Genomic DNA, 19,682 nt, shown 5'->3' with positions numbered 1-19,682 from the left:
AACAGAATCAAGGATTTCTGGATGCCATGTATGCTGCCTTTCAAGGCATGGCCACAAGAGTTCGAAACGAGCGGCCGGTTGAGGATAGGAAGCAAGGGTACTTCTGGGAATTTAGGCGTGCGCCTATCCCCTCGTTTAATAGTGAGGGAGGACCACAGGAAGCAGAGTTCTGGTTAAACTCCATAGTCAAGCACTTGAGTACTATGGGAGTCCCAAATGAATACTAGGTGGAATTTGCTGTGTATAAGATGGAGGGATTAGCAAACACTTGGTGGAAACAGGTCAAGAAAAGAATGGATGTTACAGGGTTGACCTGGGAACAATTTGAGACGTTGTTCAATGAACAGTACTTCCCTTAGAGTTACAGGGAAGAAAAAGCGCTGGAATTTATGTCTCTACTGCAAGGAGACATGTCTATAAGGGAATATGAGGCCAAGTTTAATGACCTATCCCGGTTTGCGCCATCACTAGTGGAGTCTAAACACATGAGATGCCTTAAGTTTGAGAAGGGCCTCAAGAACTCTATGAGAAGATCCTTGGTGGCTCTGAGACTCCGAAACTTCCGGGATTTGGTAGCTACTGCTACACGGGTGGAACAGGATAACTTGGCCTATCATCAAAGCAAAGAGGCAACTGGTCGAGTCTCTGTCTCTGGTAGACCTTCCGTTTCGGGTGGACCACAGCGGAGTGGTAGGAGAAATCGCAACCAGGGACAAATGGCTGGGGAAATGACAAGCGGTGGCCGTAGTTCGTCAGGGAGGGACAGAAGTGCTCCATACGGGCCCAGGTGTCACCATTGTGGGCAGGTGGGTCATATTAGGAGGAGTTGTCCTAATCGACCGCCGGCTCAACAAGCCCAAAGTGATGCTTTGTACAGTCAAGAAGGGCCACCACCGTACATGCCACCATATCAGCCACAACAGATGCAATACCCTCATGTGTCGACCTATCAACCACCTCTGCTTACACAATTCTGGCCTCAAGCGCCGAGATCGGTGCAACCACCTCCGCCGCAACAGTATAGGCCTCCGACTCAACGGCCTAATGTTGGTGACAGAGGGAAAGGGAAAGTACAAGGACAAACTTATGCCCTGGCAGGAGGCAGCTCTGGAGGTCAGACTAGCAACGCAGTGGTTGAGGGTATGATTCTAATCTCTGATTCTTTTGCTCACGTGTTGTTTGACACAGGTGCCACACACTCGTTTATATCAAGTTCTTTTGTTCGGGCTTTGAAATTGAAACCTGAGAATTTAGAAGTTCTGATGAATTTGAACTCTCCACTGGGATGTGTGGAGGTAATGAGTGTGTGTAAATCGTGTGAGATCGCTATTGGCGGTGAGCGAATGAGAGCAGACTTGATTATCCTTTCGATGAGCCTGTTTGATGTGGTCCTCAGAATGGATTGGTTGTTAGAATATGGAGCAATTGTTGATTGTTACCGTAGGAGAGTGACTCTGACGACTAAGTCTAGAACATCGATTTCTTATCAGGCAGATCTGAATCCAGTCTTAGGAGAACGACTGTTGAAGTACAGTGTTGGGGGACGGAGGAATCTAGCCTGTTTTTCTTCCCTTCTTGCCTTAGAAGGTGAACCTGAGGTAACTGGAGATAGTGCGGGAATCCCTGTAGTGGATGAATTTACGGATGTATTTCCTGATAAGTTACTGTATGTCCTGTGGGGTGGAGCCCTGTGTGTCAGAGGCTCCGGGATTCTGTAGTAATGACATTATATTTTAATGTAGTCAAGTGTGGGGCTCGGTTGGGAATCTGCTTTATTAATCCCTAATCGAGCTCCACGTCACCCACCCCGTTTGGGGGGGGGGGGGTGACAGATAGATAGGGAAGGATGCTGGATTTTTGAGATTAGTAGATAAAGATAAGAAGAAAATAAGTTGGGATTTTATCTTTTGATAACTATTAATATGCCCTTAACAACTAAAGAAGGCTTTTAAAATACTTTTTAACTTTTTTTTTATATGGTTAATAAAGAAACTTTGAGAGGAAAAAGCTTTCTTTTTGTATTATGTCATACGTAAAGGTTCAATACACTTGTCTGCTATATATATCATTTACAGAGAGGCTACTCTAGTAATGTATATTTAAGCTATTCTGAGTAAGAAAAAAACAAACCAAACTATTCTAGGAAACTATCAACTATTTTTGGTTATTATCTTCTATAATCATACTGGATATATTGTAGGATTGAGGTCAACTCATTAATCCTCAAAATTTTCTTGACTTTAGTTTTACTTCATTTTCTTGCTACATTTTATTCTATTGGTCATAATGAAGGCATCAAAGAGTTTCGAGGAAAAGAACTAAGGTGTCAAAAAGGGAAAAAACATGTGAATTACTTGTTTTGACTACTTGAAATATTACGATGAGAGTGGTTTATGTGGAATGATTATACATTTTGTCAAAAGTTTTGAAACGTGGAAAACGTTTTGATAAAGAATAATAGGAAAAGGGTGGCTAAGTTTTGAGAGCTTTCTTCGCATTCAAATTCCTTTTTATGTATAGATAGATATATAGAACTTTAAACCAAACAAACAAGTTATGAAATACGATTGACATGAGCATCTAAATAAAGTGACACAACTTCTTTTCCTATTTTTAAAGGTCCTCTATGTCGAGCACTAATATATAATAAGTATATATCTCATGTATATGAACGAGTTTTTAATGTTTACGTTTTTATTATGGTTATGTTCATTAAACATAAAAATTTAATAATATGGCGTGATAAGAATTTAATATAATTAGTTGCCATACATTTTTTAATCAAATATATAATTTATTACAACCATTAGATTAATATTCTATGGTTAAAATAATGATGTCCATCAGTGAATAAATATTAGAGTAACCATTAAAACCACAACCATATATATATATATATTCACTTAATTAAACTCTTGGAGTTGACAACGGCACTCTAAAAAAATATAAGAGTGGACATCTAGAATATATATATATCTTTAATCTCTAATCTATACATACTTAAAAGAGTTAAGAACTTGACTTTATAGAGGTCATATGTTGGCCTTTATGAAGGCCACATGTTATTTTTTAAACGTGTCCATACTTAGTTACTTTTTAATGTACACTTATTTTATAAAATTCCCTTTTTCTTCTCTTTTTACAAGTTTTCTATTTTATTTTTTTAACTATGAATTATTCAAGTAAGAGTTCTCAAACATCTCCCTATTTATATATGTTTTCTTATCGGTGACACTCTCAACTACTATTTATTGTTTAAATAAAATTACTTTAATTTATCTACATTCAAATATTTCTCTCACATAAGATCCTACTTAATATCTATATATTTTTGGAAATGTTGTCCTCATATGAGTCTACTCAATTTTTTTTTTCTTAAAATGTGTCCCTACCTAAATATTTTTTCCTTGTAACCTCTTAAATACTAACTTTTTCATATGTACCCCATAAATAATTTACTCTCTAATTTACTCCATCAAAACATTGTTTTCCTTTTAACTATGATCTACTTAATTTTTTTATTTTTGCTAAACTAAACTCTTAAGTCTTAAAGGACTAATAAGTTAATAAAAAGACAATTTTTGAAGAAATTTTAATTTAAAAAAAAAAAACTATAACACGTAAAATACACATGTGTATAGCGCGTGCTTTTAACTAGTATATAATGAGTGAGCTTCATATTTCTCTCCAAATCTAAAATCTGAATGTTTAAGTGACAAATTCATTGGTTCTCTTTCTCTTTCTCTCTCTCATTTTCTTTTTCTCAACTATATTTTGGAATTCTAGCCAAGTAAGTATGTTTGGTACGCAAGGGTGAAAATGAAGAAAGATAGATAAGATCCAAAAGAAGTTAGTGTGAAGAGAGGAAAAGATACGAGTTTCCTCAAAAGCATTTTGATATAGTTAGATAGAGTTACTTGTAATTGTAGTAACTCAATAAATAACGGGATAACACGGTGGGTCACCATAGGTATTTGGTGAGTAATACCAATTGATATAGATGTCACTTGGTTTGTAGGTTTGAACACAAAGCTTGAAAGAAATTTAAAATTTTTATGGGAGAAAACATTGAAAATGAAAATGTTTGAATTTTACCTCATAAAAAAAATGTTTGAATTGACTCAAACCTTCAAAACAGCCACAACATAGTTTCTTGTTTACGAGGCAAATTTCTTGATTTTCACTCCTTTTTTCCTCTTCTCTATTTTTTTTTTCTCAACCATATTTCGGAATGCCACCCAATTGAGAGTAAACTTAGGACTACAAGCATGACCAACCAGAAGGTCCGGAACACCAGTTTCAAGCACAAATAATGCTCAAAATGGACATCTAGGAATTTGGAGGCCCAATAAGATCATGGGTTCAAGCCCTAAAGACTTGGAGGGCTTCCAAAAAAAGGAAAACCAAACGGTGTCACCTTGGGCCTTGGGAAGTTGTCCCGGCGCAATGATCACCTTTAATTTTTACCCCAACCAATTTCTTTTTTACACTTTCATCCTTAGTTTGCCCTTGAATTTTCTAATTATGACATTTATATGAATTTTTTCTAAACAAAAGTTCCGATTGTACTCTAAATTTTAGCTTTTAAGTATCACATGTTCCAAACTTAAAATGCTAAATAAACAAAAACCAATTATATATTATATTAATTCATAATTTTACAGATTGTAAACTTTAAAACTGAATTGAAATTCAATTACAAACTTGATGCATAAAAAGTAATGTACAAATAGTTACAATCAGTTTAAAATTTTAGTTTAATGTACCTCCCTTGAAAAAAAATTTTTTAGCTCTATTACTGGCGAAATTGTCTGAGAATTTATATTAAATAATTCTCAATGCGTAAAAAAAGAAAAAAAAAAAGGACCGGGGGTTGGCCATAAATGATTTCCATTTGAGGATCACGATCCTAGTGCTCAGAGTGATGAGAATTTAGAATGCAAAAAGTAAGAGCCCGTTTGTTTTCTATATTCATCTATGATTCTGAATCATGATTCATGGTTCTCTACAGTATTTTTTCTCACAAAAAGCACACGTAAAATGAGAATAATTCTGAATACACGAACTAAACGTCCACTAATAAATCAAGGATCCTTATTCTTTGTAAAATGAACTTTATCCTTTCCTTCTTCCGGTTTTTTTTTTCACTTAAAATATTCACTAAGCCAAATAGAAGGTACAAGTTTGCAAAGACCTTCTAATTTGAACGATTGGATTATATTTGTCGGATCGGATTATAATTTGAAGGGTCATATTATTGTGTGTTTTAGATTTTTTCCTTGGACAATTCAATGTTTTAAAAATTAATTTTGCAATGATAAATTTTGGACAAAATGTATTGTGAATTTGGCCCTTAAAATATTACTTAATTTTTAAGAATTTATCTTTATTAGTTTATAAATTTCTCAAAATTTACATCTCATTGATGATTGGACTCAAATTGTTACTATTTTAAAAATTTAAGAACTAAAACTAGATATCACATAAGGCTCTCTTGGGATGTTGGTCCACGTGATGGTGAGCTTCTTGTGAAGGCGGTGGTTCCATGTCCCACTGGTGGCAGAAATGCTTATCGTGATACAATTTGATGACGCTTTCTTCATCTTACCGTGTGCCTCTTGAAGTCCTGTTGTCTCCTCATCAGAGTCGATTAACGGTGGTGTTTGAGGCTTATTTTTTAGTTTTGTGTTTTTATTTGTATTGCGTCTTGTTTATAGTAATAACGGGTTTTCACTCCGTTTATTTAGTTTGGTTGTGGTATCTAGTATTGTTGTGGTATTTATTAGACTGGTGTATTAGTATTGTTTGGTGCCTTATGTGTGCTTGACTTTAGCGTGCTAGGATACACTCTCATTTTTTAGCCTCAGACGTATATCCTTCGCTTTGCTGGGTTGTTAGCATTATATCGTGATATTTGTAATTTTGTCTTAGGCTGAATACAATCTCCCATCAAAAGAATTTTTTTTAAAAAAATTCAAAATTAAAAATTTTCCAAAAAGTTCAGGATTTTTATTTTAAAACACTAAAATAATATTAACAATACAAAAAAGAGAATATGGCTTTGTTGGTTGTTTGTTTCTTCAACATGACTTTGAAGAAGAAATCCAAGTGGAGGACATAAATTTGCAAAGAATGTTTGAATTGAAGGATCAAAGTTCAATTATTCGAAATAGCAGGCTATTGAGATGAAAACTAAATAAAATAAGCAAATAAACAAAATACATAAATATTATTATCAGAGAAAAAGGAAAAAAAAAAGAAGAAAAAAACAAAGAGAGAAGTGCTTTGGTTGTTGGTTTCTTCTTCTTCTTCTTCTTCTTCTTCTTCTTAAAGAGAAGTTCTGTTGGATCATATTTTCATTTGAGGACCACTTTTCCTTCTTCTTCGAAGGAAGTTACTCCACAATTCCGAAAGAAAATCTCTCTCGATTTCGCCTTCAAAATCGTTGTCGTTTTCGAATGCAATTCGATTTTGTTTCGATCGATTCGATGCGATGATGAGTTTGTATTGAGTCTCAAGTGATTATTTCTTCGTGAAAAAAGCGAAAGCAATGTGGTTTTCGTTCTGGAGATCCAGGGATCGCTTCTCCTTAGAGCAGCTCAGGTTTCCATTCTTAATTCAATTTCTTTCAATTATGTCCTTCAATTCCGCGATTAAAAAAATTTCTTTTCTTTTTTGTTTCTGGGTTTTACTTTTAGTAAGCTTGATTGTGAAATAGTTCTCCTTGTACTGATACTATAGTGGAAGAATAGTAGTGAGAACTAGTTGATGAAAAACTAAAAAAAGTCAGGGTTTTTTTTTTTTTTTTGGTTAATTTTTATTCACTGTTTGGGATTTTTCGAAATTCGGTTCAATTTTGAGTGTCGTATCGACGAAATGGACAGGAATTTGAGTATAAGAGGAAGAAAAAGTGGATAGAAACTTCACAACCTTTATACTTTTAAGTAATGTGGAAGGGAATTTTTCCCTATTTCAATCTCTTTTTATTGTTGAGCTTAGGTTTCAATCTGTTAGTAAAGTGATTTCTGTCGGTTTAACTCGATTGTGTCCTTGAACTCTATGATTTAAGAATTTGCATTTTTTTGTTTATTGGGGTTTAATGGGAGAAGAGTGGTAAGAACTTGTTAAGCGAGAAGTGAGGTTTTAATGGTTTCCATTGTCAGTTAGGCTGATTTGGGAATTGGGATTGTGCAGTTTCAGCATTGTTCTGGTTAATTGGGCTTGAAAGGAATAAGAGGCTTTTCGAGGGGGTTGAGACGGATTCTGATGAAATTTTGGGGAGGAAAGAATTTACGATTACGAGTATGATATTTGCACTTCTTAGTGCTTTTGAGGGTCTGGAATTGTTTTTCATAACTTGTTTTTTCTTGGTGGACTTTCTGTCGGGTGCAGAATTCTTGATATTTGACTTGCAAGGCAAGTCTGCTCATCTTCCTTCAATCATAAACTAATTTGGGTTTATGCTTCAGCTTGAAAGACGCATTGGTTGATAAGAACAATCATTTTTGGCAAAGATATAACTTGAAGGAGCCATTTGATGTTGTTATCAGAAATTGAGCATTCCAGCCACTTGAGGCTAGCTCAAGTTGTTGGGTGCGTGAGTGTGTGCATGTATCCACTAGGGTTCGAATCCTAGTTGTTTCATTTCTTGTGTAAAGTGGAGCCATAGGAATAGAGCATTCCACCCAAAATATATGTTTGGAAAAAAGTTATGTTTGACAAAGCCAACCACAAAGACGTGCAAATTCATGAAAGAATATATTACAATTTTTTTTATAATAATTTTAATTGTGAGGTTTCGCTAGTCTTCGTTTCTTTTCTTGTTAGCTTTCTAGGTGACAGTCTGCACATTTTAGAAGTTCTGGTTACTTTTGGTGCTGGTGGCACTTTGAAATTGACTTATTCTTATAGATACAAGTATAACGTGAAAGATGAGAATGGTTTTATAATTTCTCTGGGTCTATGTTTTAACGGTGGTTCTTGATATAGGTATTTGATTGATCAGCTGGTGAAAGTTCAAATTGTTAATGAGGTTAACAAGGTAAATGAAATCTTCCTCTCGTACTTTATTCAGTGCGCCTATTGTCATTGTTTTCTCTTAATGCATCAAATGCTCTTGTACTGTGTCCTTTCATGAAGGATTTTGTTATTGAAGCGATTAGATCAATTGCGGAGTTGATTATATGGGGTGACCAGAATGATGATTCAGCCTTTTTCGAGTGAGACTTCTAAATGCATTGTGTCCTTGGTGTACATTTTTTACATGTTTTAGTCTCAGAATTTTATTAGAGACGTTGATATTTGTAGGCTTTTCATGGAGAAACAAATTATGGGGGAATTTATACGTGTATTAAAGACGAGCAGGACATTAGCCGTTTCATTTCAGCTATTGCAGTCCATGAGCATTTTGATTCAGAACCTAAAAAAGGAACATGCCATATGTGAGTTGGTTTTGGAAGAAAGAAGCTAAAAGTTTCGGTTACTCTAATTTGCCCTTTTGATTATAAATTACTAAATAAATTTGATGTTCACTTTTCTAATAATCTTTTTGCAGATTATTTGTTAGGCAACGAACATATGAACCACTTAATAACGTATTCATTTGACTTCCGGAATCAAGACCTATTAAACTACTACATATCCTTCTTAAGGTTTGTTGTTTGTTACTTCTATTGTCCTTCTCCTTCTGGTTATTGGTTATTTTGTTATCTTCACCCAGTAAACTTCTGAACATATTTTGTTGATCACTTTGTAATTGCATGTTTTTGGTCTGTGTAGAGCAATAAGTGGAACGCTAGATAAGAATACAATTTCTCTGCTTGTAAAGGCTCAAAATGTAAGTTACAATTTAATTGCATGTTCCTTTTTTGTTCGATGAAATTTCAATTTCTCTTTCTAGACAACATGCTTTTAAGTCTTTTATATGGATTTTCGGTGTACACAAGTTCATATGGTGTTCCTTAATTCTTACTAAAAAAGAAAAAAAATCATGTGGAGTTGTGACCCGATCTCTATATTATGGATATAGTATAGGTCACATCGGGTTAATGATAAGTTAACCTATATGCTAGTTTGCTTCACTTTTTTTTTTCTTTTTCTTTTTTTCTTTGGTCTCTTTATCTAGGAGGTGATAGCTCAAATGTTTGTATTTTCCTGATGATTTAATTATTTTTTTCTTTTCATCTTTCCTCTCCCGTTGTATAGGATGAAATAGTTTCTTTTCCGCTATATGTTGAGGCAATACAATTTGCTTTCCATGAGGAGAGCATGATCCGGACAGCGGTACGTAATTTGACACTTAATATATATATTGGTAAGTTTCACTTGCTCCTTTCTTGCCTTTCTTTTCTTTTTCCTCCTCTCCTTGTCTTGAAGTGCAATTATCCTTGTTTGAATGCATTTTGATCTTCATATGCTTTTGATATTTTCAGCTGGAGATGATTCTGTAAATAGATACGTCACCAGTGCTCCTCACGCAGAGTATTTTTTAAACCTGGTCACATTTTTCCGCAAGCAGTGTATCGACTTAAACCGATTGGTCTCTGATGCTACGAAGTAAGAGTTGGAATCATTTAACCTGTCTTGTTTGTTTGTTTGTTTGTTTGTTTGTTTGTTTGTTTGTTTGTTTGTTTGTTTGTTTGTTTGTTTGTTTGTTTGTTTGTTTGTTTGTTTGTTTGTTTGTTTGTTTGTTTGTTTGTTTGTTTGTTCTTTTTTCTTTTTTTCCCTTTTCTTTTCTGCTTGGTGGCCTTCCTTTATGAGGCTTAGGTGGATGTCTTATCCCCTTTGTCTTATCTTCTTCTTCTTCTTCTCTTATTATTATTATTATTATTTTGACTGTGACACAGAAGTGTATTCCTCCCCTAAACTGTTTAATTCTATGTTTGAGACAGAAATCCCAGTCAAGAGATAACTTCATCAATACTTGATGCTGTACATGAAATCGAAGACAGTCTCTACTATTTTAGTGATGTGATTTCTGCTGGAATTCTTGATGTTGGGAGACTAATGACAGACAACCTTTTGCTGCTTTTGATATTCCCGATTCTTCTTCCTTCGCTAACAATACAAACCGCTAATGTACTGATCTGTACCTTTCCCATTTTCTTTTTATCTTTTCCTACTAAGGATGTGTTTATTCTTATTCAGTTGCAACTCAATATTCTGTAACCTTTTGTACCTTGTGAATTTAGGATATGCAATTTGGTGCAGTCACTTCTCTATATTTACTATGCTGCATCCTGCGCATGGTCAAAATCAAAGATATGGCAAATGTTATTGTCGCTGCTCTCTTTTGTTCTTTGGCCTTTTTACCAAAGTCTGGAGCTAAACCCAATGGTTGTCTGTCCGCTCACGGATTCCCACATGAAAGTGAGGTGAATTCTTGCAGCTTAAGATTTGATGATCGGAACTCTTCTAGCTCTTCACATACTAACCCGGTAGATTTCATGGAAACTGATGGTCATGATTCACGTTTGACTTTGAGGTAACTTGTTATGACAACCAAGTTTAGTTTTTTATGTTTTTGTTATTCTTATCCATTTTCTTAATAATATTAGGAAAAAGAACTTTGTTGAAAATAAACCCAGGAAACTAGAAGAGAACAAGGATCCTCAAAATGACAGAAGACAGAAAACAAAGAATCAACTCTAGGTAAAAACGCATCTAAAATCAGCAAAAGAAAATCTACTTGCCGGTCTACTCACAAAGATTGCAACAAGACAGGGAGCGTATTGGTTTTGCTTTGTTTTGGCTTGCTTTTCTGTCTTTACCTTAGTAAACCCCATCCCCCAAAGAGGGGAAATAGAAAACGATCTACTATGACATTATTACAACCTGAGTTATGATTAGGATTAGAGTTCCAGTTTGTTTCTTTTCTTTTTCTGTTTTGTTTCCTTTACAGATCTGCATTCTCACTATGCAATGAGTAATATTTATTTTTGTATCTTCCTATTCCATTAATGGAATTAATGATACATGTAGGGAGACTTTGCTTTACTATGTGACTAGGGGGAATGATGTACTAGTTTTCGGTTCTTTGTGTGTGCTCGCTACATTGTTGCAAACAAAAGGTATGCTAGTTTTAAAATTTGTACAGCACTTTTCTCATTTCTTAGCACTGATTTGAGTTGCTACTTTCTCATTAAACATCCATTTATGCAGAACTAGATGAGTCCATGCTAGATGCTCTTGGAATTCTTCCACAACGTAAGCAACACAAAAAACTCCTGCTGGTATGTCATGATTCATAAAACAGCCCTTAATGTGGTTCAATACTTACTCGAGATCTGTCGCATGATTTATGCTACTGCAGTATTTCAGTTAGGTTGTCAAAAATCTACTGTACCAGAAAGTGGATGGAAGGTTTAGGGTTTTTGCTGGTTAATTTTCTTTGGAGGAGTAAAAGAATTATTGATGATATATCAGTTGCTCATCCACTTTAGCTGTAATTTCAGATTGCATATCAACACTCATAATGTGGTGTTTAGTACTATTGAGTAACTGTGTTGCATGTATATTAGATAATATAAGATTTCTATTTTCATTTTCTCAGGAAGCTTTGGTGGGTGAAGGCCCGGGTGAAGAACAGCTTTTCTCTTTGGAAAGTAATTCAATGAGAGAGAGTATTGGTAGCGAGCTGAATGGCTATCTAAAAAAGCTGAAGGTACTGATACCATTTTCTCGCCTCCCTTCCCATTGTGCACCATTTCTTACAGGAAAAGAAACCTTTTTTCAGGAGTTAGTTTGTTGTTTTTGTTTTCATTTTTTTTTAATTTTATTTTAATTTTATCTTCTTTTGGGAACTTTGTGATATGTGGTTTCCATGCAAATTACAAGTAGAAACTGCCAATAAGAAAAAAAAAAACTTTAAGGTGCTATTTTGATGGTTGCAAAAGGAGTTTGCGTAGCAATAAAGTTGTTGAGTCATCTCAATGTTGAATGAGCAAGTGCAATACTTTATATTCCAAAGGTGATCCCACTCATTCCATGACGTGGAAATTGAACCAACTTTCTAGCTGTGTTTATTATTATTTTTTATTTGTTTAAAAATAATAGGATGAAAAAAAATCAAACACAATATTTTTTTTAAGTCATCTCTCTGTATTGGATTGCAAAGGAGATTAGTTAACATCGACCATTTTGTAACTTCAGATAATTAATTGCCACATTATTGTTTTTATAGTTCTTGACATTTTGCTGAGATTTTTCTTTGCTCCCATTCGTTTCTCAATCTAATAGGACAAGTACGGAGTGGAGTGTTCTTGCCAGGATGTGGGAGCCAGCCCTCGTGTACACAGATTTCAGGTATACCTATATTTCTGATGAGGAATTCCCTTGTATCTAATTGCTTATTTCTTTCTGGTATTTTGGTTATTGAAGATCACTGATGTTTTACAAATTTTCACAAAAGCTTTAAAAGTGTGATATGGACTAACTTTGATTTTTATTTCCCGACACTCTGTTTTCTGCTTTCACAAAAATAAAATAAATCTCTGCTTCGCCATAATATATGTGGACTTTACAATTGGCAAATGAGTGGGTGGACATAGATCAAGTAGACCAAACATGAGAATATTTGGATCTAAAAGGTATTAATAGAGACCCAACTTTTGGTGACGGATTGCAGAATTTTACTTTAGGAATGTGAATTTAGGACTGCTATCTTTGTTATTATATTCATCGTAGGAAACAGTTAAACCGAAAGCTTAAGTTATTAGATGTTTTCAAACTTTCATATCTATAGTCGAGAGCTCTTTTTAAGCTGAGAGTTTGTGAAGAAATCTATAAAACTGATCCATTCATCGGAAAAAAAAATCAGACTATATAGAATACAATAGTTGACCCTTACTCCCTTAGAGAGCTGGTCTAGGAAACTATCCTAATTTTTCATAAATATATTTTACAGAACAACGGTAATATTACTGCTGGTAATATACAGCTATTTACCATTTTAGTCAATCATTCTAATATAAACTGTTTTAGGTCGAGAATTATTCTGTTCGCAGAGACTATTTGTGATGTAGAACGAGTGGAAAGAAGAGAATTGAGAAAGAGAGAGAGAGACTTAGAGAAAGATTAGAGAAGAACTAAGAAGAAACTGAGAGAAGAAGAAGAACTCGAGAGGGAGGAAATTCACTGAAATTATTCATTCATCAAAAGTAGTCTGAATTGTCTATAACAAGGTGCCAATTTATAGGCTAATTTCAAAACCAAAACCAGAAACTAATTAAATGCATAAAATCAAACGCAAAATAAAAGAAATCAAATAAAAATTAATCCTCATCAATCTAATTTATTTTCCATATTTATCTTCTATAAAGTCAACTTCTTATTCTTCATCATTCTCCCATTCCTTTCTCAAAAGAATCGTGAAACAACAGTCTGAAATGCAAGAAATTCTTCAATCTTAACACTTGAATTTGAAAGAAGCCAAATGAGCTTGATTGCTGTCTGCAAAATAAGCACAAAAAACACTCCGGGCTTCTGATCACCTCCATAAGTACACAACTCCATCTTATTGAAAACCAATCTCGTAGTCAGAGTAGGAGGAAAATCGAGTAAATATGCATTAGATCCAAAAGAAGAAAGAGAAAAGTTAGGAATTGTATCATGCAATTTTATTGGTGAATTTTCAAAATCTGATTTTGAGGAACTAGAATTAATGGGCAAAGGGGTTGGCAAACAACGTGGTGATGGGACAATGGACAAAGTTGGTTCATCACTAATAGACTTGGGCAATGACTTGGGTTGAACAGCCTCATCATTTTTCACAACTTCTTTCTTATTTTCAACCTTCTCAATGGGTATATCATCTTGAGACCTAGGGGCAGGAGTCAACTCATTTGAAACTCCTGAAGGAAGATTGATCTTAGGTATAGGAGATTTTTCTTTTAGCTTAGCAGGGATCAACACGAGGGTTTTGTCATTATGTCTGAACACAATTCCCTTTATTGTACCTCATATCATAATCATTAACCCAAGGAAGTCCTAACAGAATATGAGTAACGTTCATGGGAAGAACATCACAATAAATATTCATCTTGAAAGGACCAAATTGAAGAGGTACACGACCTCTTTTAGTAACTTCAAAAAATCCTTTACCTATCAAATTTACCCAAAACGGTCTAAGGTAAGGCTCCGTTTGAAGATTCATTCGCTCAACAAATCCTTTAGACACAACATTAATCTCACTCTGTTCATCAACAACAAGCTTGCAAGGTTTACCATTGAATGGAATAAAGGTGTGAAAATAAGAAGTGTAATCTATGATACGCTCATAATCTTCTTCTTTGGCAGCAACGTATTGTTTTGTTTTTGTTTTTTGTGTTTTTTTTTTTTTTTGAACGGCAAGAAAATTGAGTAGAGTTTGGCCAAAGGAATTGAACTTTTCTCTGATACCAAAATGATGTAGAACGAGTGGAAAGAAGAGAATTGAGAAAGAGAGAGATTAGAGAAGAACCTTTTCTCTGATACCAAAATGACGTAGAACGAGTGGAAAGAAGAGAATTGAGAAAGAGAGAGAGACTTAGAGAGAGATTAGAGAAGAACTAAGAAGAAACTGAGAGAAGAACTTGAGAGGGAGGAAATTCACTGAAATTATTCATTCATCAAAAGTAGTCTGAATTGTCTATAACAAGGTAGCCAATTTAAGGCTAATTACAAAACCAAAACCAGAAACTAATTAAATGCATAAAATCAAACCCAAAATAAAAGAAATCAAATAAAAATCAATCTAATTTATTTTCCACATTTATCTTCTTTAAAGTCGACTTCTTATTCTTCATCAATTTGTTTACAGTTTATATTATTTTCTATGCACTTTAGCACTTCTTGGAGAAATTGAAAGATGGGGCTCATACTTTAAGCTGGTTGTGCACATTAAATGCGATTTACTGTTAAAATAGGCTCATTAAATCGAGAACAAGAATACTAGAAGTGAAAAACAGTGCAGATATAGGCCAAAAAGTATAACTTGTTTTTATTTATTGTTAGACTTAGAAAGTTTTACTAGCAGAGATACTTTATTATTTCCTTCGTGATTGAAGCTCTCATTATTTGGAGGAGGTTCTTGGTGGTAGGTAAAATAAGCTCGTTTTTCCTCTCCTAGTGTGATTTGTATCTCTGCCTTTGGAAAAAAAAAAAAAATCTTATGGCATTATATTCGATAGAACGTGAATATTATCCAAATTTGAACAGTTTGAATTTGTAATTATGCTTTTCGCTCATTTTTCTAGGTCCTTGATGCGTTGGTCAGTCTATTTGCCCGTTCAAACATATCTGCAGAGACTCTGTGGAAGGGCGGTTGGCTTTTGCGGCAACTACTTCCTTACAGTGGGGCAGAATTCAACAGCGACCACCTCAACTTGTTAAATGTAAGTTCAATTGTCATGGTAAAATTGATATGTGAATTGGCATGGTGTTTTCTTTGTTTTTACCTGGTGTCGAGCTTCATCATTAGTCTGATCTTAATTGGTCTATTATACTTTATTCCAGTATATGTGGATCCTCTTGTTAGTAAACGTGAACTCTGAAATTTGAATTTTTTGTTAGTCTTCATTGCTTCTTGCTATTTGAGTCGAATATTCTCTATTGGGAAAACAAAAATAGTGTGTAAGGTAATACATATATTGTAGTATTACCTTTCGGTCAGTCATATTATCTTTCTGGTACTTTTCCTTTTCAGATGGTTTCCTGGTTGGTTCTAGGCTTCTAGCATCTTTGAATTGTTTTTCCGAGAAAATTGATAGTGAACTATGGTGGATTTTAGACCTGGATTTTCCCAAGAAAGTCCAAAGACTATGGCATTTGACCATCTGGCAAGTGAGTCCCCAGCTCAAAAACCAACCACCAAAAAATCTCAGTTTTCTCACCTTCATTCTCACAGACGTGCACCAGCCCTTTTTCATGTTTCTTGATTTCTATTCAGGTCAATTATGCATGTTCTTTTATCTAGTCTAGTTCTTAGAAGAATGAAGAACGAAAATAAACCCAGAAAGGGTATAGCCTTTCCAGGGAAGTTTTATAGGAGAAAATTAAGTTTTGGGTTGCTATTTGGGTTCAAAATGAGAAATATTTTCCTACGTAGTGGTTCCATTTGATTTCTTATTGGAGCCAAGTATTTACTTTAGACATGGTTTTGTTTTGATAATGCATGTACGTATAGCTTAGCAAAATTTTGAATAAATCCTTCTTTTGCAATGCAGGATTCATATAGAAACAGTGCTAGTGCTCTTCTGGAGGAGGTTAGAGGAAGTTGGCCTGATCTTCTTATAATAGTCCTCTGTGATGAATGGAAAAGGTGCAAAAGAGGTATTTAGTTAGACCTAGTTGATATATGATCCATTAGTCTGTTAACTATTCATTAACATGTTGCCAAATGAAAATTGCTGATAGCGATTGAGACTTCGTCTCCTCGTAAAGAGCTTGAGTCTATTCTGTTGTCATCGCAGTTGTCTTCTGCTGAAGGTATGAGTAAATTTTATGTTGTTTTCCTTTTCTTTCTTGCCTAATGATGTGTGTGGAGGACAGAAAAAAGAGTAGTTTTGCTGGAGTTGAAATTAATGTACATATAAATGGTTTCACAGGCGAATCCTCATTTACTGCTGGAGAAAGAATGTGTGAATCGGTGAAGGTTTGTACAATGATTTCTCCTTATAATGCTTCAGACTGTTCAGGTCAATCTTGGTAATGCTAATGCAGTCTACCTCTCTGTTATGTTCTTTTTCTTACTGGTAGCTCACAAAGAGATTAGAATTGATGACTTTTTTGTCGTTTTCTGCATTTGTGTTGTATCTAGGGATTTTTTTTTTTTTTTTTTTTTCAGTTTCTAATTTCTCATGGCACTTCTGGTTCTAGGTATTTGTACTTCTGCATCAAGTTCAAACATTTTCTCTTGGTAGAGCTTTGCCAGATCAACCGCCCATCAACCCTCCAGCACCTGTTTCTGAAAATGTTCGAGCCAAAACTGCTGGTATAGATGCTTCAGGTCCAAAGCCAGGGAACGAGCTAAAACTTGGTCAGTTTCTATCAGGCTTGTATTTGTATTGTTTCTGACATGTTCATTTTGACTACTAATCAAAATAAAGCTTGTGATTCATTTCCCTTCTTCTCTTCATGGATGGGTGGGAAGGATGGGCTTGATTTCTTTTCTGCTATACCATCGTATTCATACTTTTTTTCCGAGGTCAATTATAAGGGCTATATGTTGAGAATTATAATTGAATTACTCGAGTTTCTTCCATTTGCAGTTGATGCCGTGCCTTGTCGAATTGCATTTGAGAGGGGTAAAGAACGCCATTTCTGCTTTTTACCAATCTCTTTGGGAATGTCCGGTTGGGTTGTCTTAGCGGAAGAATTGCCCCTAAAGCAGCATTATGGAGTTGTTCGTGTTGCTGCACCTTTAGCTGGCTCAAATGTATGTACTTTGTGTTTTTTTTTTTGGCCCCTTAATGTTGTTCATGATGAATCACGTGCCTTGCTTTTGTTATTAAAGAGTGTCAGAGAAGCAAGCAAGCAAACTCTAGACCCAAATCTATTATGAGAAAAGGAAATAAAGTTTATGCAAAATCATCTAACAAATCCAACGAGGATCAAGGGCTAAGAAAAACAAGACAACCCTTCAGAAAACTAATTAAACTATCCAAAACCCCGAAGGAAGCACCATGATGATTTGTCTTCTAGATTTACTCTTTCCATGATGTACTGCCATTACATTTTCTTGGAGGAGTTATTGTTACTATTATTGTTATTGTTATTATTATTATTATCAACTTTTCGTTTGTGATCTCTTTCTGTCTTTGCCTATAGCCACGAATTGACACCAAGCATCCTCGATGGCTACACTTACGGATCCGGCCATCCACTTTACCGTTTGTCGATCCCTCTAAATCCGGTGCCTACGGGAAAGCCAAGACAAAAGCTTTGGTTGACGGGAGATGGACATTAGCATTTAGAGATGAGGAATCCTGCAAGTCTGCATTATCTATGATTCTCGAGGAGATTAATCTTCAAAGCAACGAGGTGGAGAGGAGAATAAAACCATTATTTGATATGGGAAGTGCTGTGTATACTTCAAATCCTTCTTCGCATCAACCCGACTCTTCATCTTCATGTACAACACCTTCAAACTCATTGTAAGTTTCTAACTTTGCTTGGAAATTTTCCAATAATATATAGTCTGCTATACTAGTGGGGTGGTGAGAATATATTATGCCCGGTCACCCTTTTTGTATATGGTCAGTGAAACCTTAGGCATACCGCGAAATGTAGATTAGCATCCACTATTTATTTCCATTCTTTGCGTACTAGGTTTTGTTGTCTGTTTGTAATCTTATTGGTTTCTCTCGCATTCTTTAGTAGCAGTAGCACTAAGTTTTTTCCCTTCTCAATTCTTAAGAAGTGAATTCTGTATATTTGAGTCGATTCCATAGTGAAAGCTTCGGTTCGTCATTTTGCAAGCAATATTGCAACTGCATTGGCCATGATACTAACTATACCACATTTGGGCTTATCCTTTCAAATTATGCTCAATTTTGTTGCTCTTCAGCCAATGCGAAGACCTATTCTGCATGGTCAAGTCTTGTATCTATATGTGTGTGTGTATATATATGCAAATCACTGGGCCCAAAATAAAAAGAGTTAATTTCAATATGTTATGTGATAGTCTGATGAGACCCTTATTTGAGAGGCCTATTTGTAACAAAAATGGAAGGTTCTAGTTTCCATCCAAAAAGAGAGACAAAATTCGGTTAAATGAGAAAAAAAGATGGAAAAAGCTGATGATATGTATATAACATATATGAGGCTTGGATTGCATGGAAAAGCAAAATAAATAAACAAATATATAAATGAATTAAAGTTCCCCACCATTTACCTGCCACATAAAAAGGAGAAAATAGATAAAAAAAGAATAGGAAAAGAGAACACTACCATGGATAGTGATGCATCGCTTAACTGTGTCTTTCTTTTGGAATCTTTAGATGATATCATATGATAGATTTTAATTACTCAAGGACGGTCCTAAATGGAAAATAAATATGATAATTTTAATTACTAGTAAAAGATGGCCCTAAATGGAAAATAAATATGGGGGGGACCAATCATATAATCGGTTCATGCTCGACTTTTTTCTGTCGAAACTGAAAGCTTCATCTTTTATTTTTCATTTTTCACATTTTATTTTTAATTTTAAATGTTGGGGGGTTTCTATTTAGTGCCCTCCTACGATAATTGATGCATCTTTTTAAGCATAAATATAATATACTAAAGCAAGCAAGGGAGTAGGGACCCAATTACACTAAAAAAGAAGGCCTAACATGAAAGAAAATGAGCTTGTAATCATTAGGCTTGACGTCAGATACCTCTTCGAAGATTCTAATATTAACAATTTGGTATTACTTTATCATGCAAAATGGGAGTAAAGGTGCATTGCCAAGAAAATGACACTTAATAAGCATGCAAATAGTTTTTAATTTTTAATTTTAATTTTTTTATTTCTTTGTGTTGTGACCTCGTCAAATATGGGTTTAGTTATTTGCAACTTGGGTTTTGTTTTGTGACACTTAATAAGCATGCAAATAGTTTTTAATTTTTAATTTTAATTTTTTATTTCTTTGTGTTGTGACCTCGTCAAATATGGGTTTAGTTATTTGCAACTTGGGTTTTGTTTTGTTTTTTTTTGTTTT

At 34.7% G+C, this 19,682-nt stretch overlaps 1 protein-coding gene across 1 annotated transcript; it reads left to right on the top strand.

Moving 5' to 3' along the window:
- The first annotated feature begins 6,348 nt into the window (after positions 1 to 6,348).
- On the top strand, positions 6,349 to 18,447 carry LOC21389026. The gene is made up of 21 exons (XM_024164162.1): positions 6,349 to 6,603; positions 7,990 to 8,041; positions 8,140 to 8,219; positions 8,308 to 8,441; positions 8,555 to 8,651; positions 8,779 to 8,836; positions 9,205 to 9,313; positions 9,432 to 9,555; positions 9,891 to 10,077; positions 10,191 to 10,483; positions 10,981 to 11,069; positions 11,161 to 11,231; positions 11,552 to 11,662; positions 12,238 to 12,303; positions 15,234 to 15,371; positions 16,203 to 16,308; positions 16,393 to 16,464; positions 16,584 to 16,630; positions 16,855 to 17,014; positions 17,247 to 17,413; positions 17,806 to 18,447. Exons 1-21 carry the CDS (start codon positions 6,551 to 6,553, stop codon positions 18,133 to 18,135), a joined length of 2,544 nt encoding a protein of 847 aa, XP_024019930.1. The 5' UTR covers positions 6,349 to 6,550; the 3' UTR covers positions 18,136 to 18,447.
- The last annotated feature ends 1,235 nt before the right edge of the window (positions 18,448 to 19,682 follow it).

Source organism: Morus notabilis, unplaced genomic scaffold (assembly GCF_000414095.1).
Source record: "Morus notabilis unplaced genomic scaffold, ASM41409v2 Scaffold475, whole genome shotgun sequence".
Lineage (NCBI taxonomy): Eukaryota > Viridiplantae > Streptophyta > Magnoliopsida > Rosales > Moraceae > Morus > Morus notabilis.
The sequence above is the reverse complement of the archived record's forward strand: the minus strand, read 5'-3'. Positions and strand labels throughout refer to the sequence as shown.